General features: G+C 38.1%; 1 protein-coding gene across 1 annotated transcript; it reads left to right on the plus strand.

Moving 5' to 3' along the window:
- Window positions 1-720: 720 nt before the first annotated feature.
- LOC118349875 (uncharacterized mitochondrial protein AtMg00810-like) lies at window positions 721-1926 on the plus strand. The gene has a single exon (XM_035695804.1). The coding sequence runs from the start codon at window positions 721-723 to the stop codon at window positions 1924-1926; it is 1206 nt and encodes a 401-aa protein (XP_035551697.1).
- Window positions 1927-3050: the final 1124 nt, after the last annotated feature.

The raw sequence follows: 3050 nt of genomic DNA on the forward strand, positions 1-3050 counted from the left end.
AACTGCCACATATTTTATCAACAGAACACCTTCTCCCAATTTACAAAATTAGACACCATATGAACTTCTATTCCAAGTCAAACCAACCTACACTCATTTAAGAAACTTCGGATGTCTTTGCTCTTTGCCTCAACTTTAAAAAACAATCGCCACAAATTTGATTCTAGAGCCAAAGCCTGCATCCTTCTTGGCTATCCCTTTGGCATTAAAGGGTACAAATTACTTGATCTAGAGAGTAAATCTGTTTTTCACTCAAGAGATGTTTTTTATGAGCATATTTTTCCCTACAAAAATGTCATTTCCACCCATGAGTCACAAACCTCCCCTTCACTATAATTCCCTCCTCTAGTTCCAGAAACTATTAATTATTTCCCTCTTTTTTAAAATGATCTCATACTAGACCACCCGACAGCTCCAATCCTCCCTCAATCTGACCCCATACCTGACAACATTCCCTCCCCAACTACTTCTCACTCTGAACCCATACCAGACACTATAATAGCTCCAACTTTTCCTCAATCCGAACCCATACCAGATCACCTACCATCTTCCACTCCTTCTCAAATTGACCCCATACCAGAAAATTTACCATCACAACAACCTGCATCTACATCTTCTTATGAAGACATCTCTTCACAAAACCAACCTCCACCCCAACGACCACACAGACTAAAGAAACCCCCCTCTTACCTTCATGACTACTACTATCAACAAGTTACCATGCCCACTGCTTCTCTATCAAGCTCCAAGGTAAAAGGTAATTCCATTTCTCACCATCTTTATCCAATAAATTCAGTTTTATGCCATGATAAATTATCATCCAAACATGCTGCCTTTGCCACTTCCATTCTTACTCACGCTGAACCACACACTTATGCACAAGCTGTGAAAAGTCTAGATTGGCGCAAAGCAATGGATAATGAAATTGCAAGTCCCAACAAAGTTTGCAAGTTGAACAAGAGTTTATATGGTCTTAAACAGGCATCCCGACAATGGTATGCCAAATTCTCTTCTTCCTTGTTACACTTTGGTTTTACTCAATCTCGAGTTGATTATAGTCTCTTTACCAAAAGGAATGGTACATCTTTTATCACATTACTCGTATATGTTGATGATATAGTTGTGGCTTCAAATAATTCTCATGAAATTTCTGCACTCAAAGTTTTTCTTGAATCAAGATTCAAAATTAAAGACCTCGGTACACTCAAGTACTTTCTCGGATTAGAGGAAGCTAGAACTTCAAATGGGATTCAATTATGCCAAAGGAAATACGCTCTTGACATATTACATGATGCTAGTTTGATTGGTTGCAAGGCTACCTTAATTCCTATGGACCTGAATCTCAAATTCAGCAAAGATGAAGGCAAGCTACTTCATGATCCATCTGAGTTCAGAAGGCTCATTGGACGTCTCCTTTACCTCAGCATCACATGGCCTGACTTGTCATTTTCAGGTAACTTGCTCAACCAATACATGAGATCTCCTCGAGTCCCTCATCTTCAAGCTGCACACAAAATCCTACGCTATGTGAAGAAGTCAGCTGGCCAAGGGTTATTTTTCCCATCATCTTCAATCTACCAGCTCACCTCATACTGTGATTCTGATTGGGCTTCATGTCCTGATACAAGGAGGTCAACCACATGTTATTGTGTGTTCCTTGGTAAGTCCCTCGTCTCATGGAAATGCAAGAAACAATCAATTGTATCTCGCAGTTCCGCTGAAGCAGAATATCGTTCCATGGCTGCTGCATCGTGTGAGCTTGTTTGGTTAAGATTTTTACTTGCTGACCTCATGATTTCTCATACTCATCCAGCCATTCTTCACTGTGACAGTAAGTCTGCCCTCTATATTGCCTCAAATCCTATTTTTCATGAGAGGACCAAACATATTGAATTAGATTGTCATCATTGTGGGGGGATGTACTAACTAAAGCTCTTCATTCTCCATCCTTTTATTCTCTTTTGCTCAAGATGGGAGTAATTGACATACACTGTCATTTTATTCTCTTATGCCCTCATTGTCACTGCATACACACCATCTACATAACAGTGGGCGGACATACTTACTAAAGCTCTTCATTCTCCATCTTTTTATTCTCTTTTGCTCAAGATGGGCGTAATTGACATACACTCTCCATCTTGTGGGGGGATGTTAGAGACCACCCGACAGTCATCACAATATTTTCCTCAAGCCAGCTCAGATCACTACTCAACAATGCACAGCTAGAAGAACAAAGAAGATTCTAGAATAAAAAAATTGTAATTCTGTTACGGATTGTCTGTACAAATTAGTTAGAAAAGATTCTTTTGTAGTTACTATAAATAGAAGGCTATGTACACTGCAATACGCATGATGAATATACAGAATTCTTTCCCAACTCTCTGCCTTGCTTGCCTTACTACATTCTGATTCTACCATAACTGTTACTAAGAAGTAAGAATGGGATTTTGTGGCCGAAGGCCAGCCATATATGGGGAACATGGCTATGTGAAGCTTCTTATGCTGATCAGCCATGGCAGCATTCAATATTGTAGTCACGATATTCTGAGTTTGTGCGATCTTATATTCTCTCTCTTCTCCTCTAGTCCAAAATTTTTTGACATTAATTGTTTTTCTAATCGTCAACTTTATGTCGGAAGACAGAAAGCACGCGCGTGTATACATCACCAGAAATTGATGATCATGATCTTCTACCACACGACATGATTCGATTAATTAAACGAATTATGAGACTCGATCTCCCGACAATGATAGGATCGAGCAGTACTTATTAGCTTTTTAGTTTGGACAATTAATTAATGTTTCAAACATTCAATTAAAATCTTACAAAGAAAATTAGGATACTCCCCATTATAAAGAACCTCAAAACTTTCACTTGCACGAGTAGAAAACATTATGGGATATTGTCTTCGAATATTGTTTTTTTTTGAAACAAATCAATGTTTCAATGAACAATATTCTTGAACAATCAATGAACAATCAATCATTTACAGTACAGTACGTAAATCAACAATATTCTTCGATCAATTGTAAAATAATAATAATAATAA

The sequence above is a fragment of the Juglans regia genome, chromosome 11 (genome assembly GCF_001411555.2).
Source record: "Juglans regia cultivar Chandler chromosome 11, Walnut 2.0, whole genome shotgun sequence".
NCBI lineage: Eukaryota > Viridiplantae > Streptophyta > Magnoliopsida > Fagales > Juglandaceae > Juglans > Juglans regia.

Bases quoted from the DNA above. Each gene is read 5' to 3' on its own strand.
- LOC118349875 (XM_035695804.1), top strand. From the start codon at position 721: ATGCCCACTGCTTCTCTATCAAGCTCCAAGGTAAAAGGTAATTCCATT.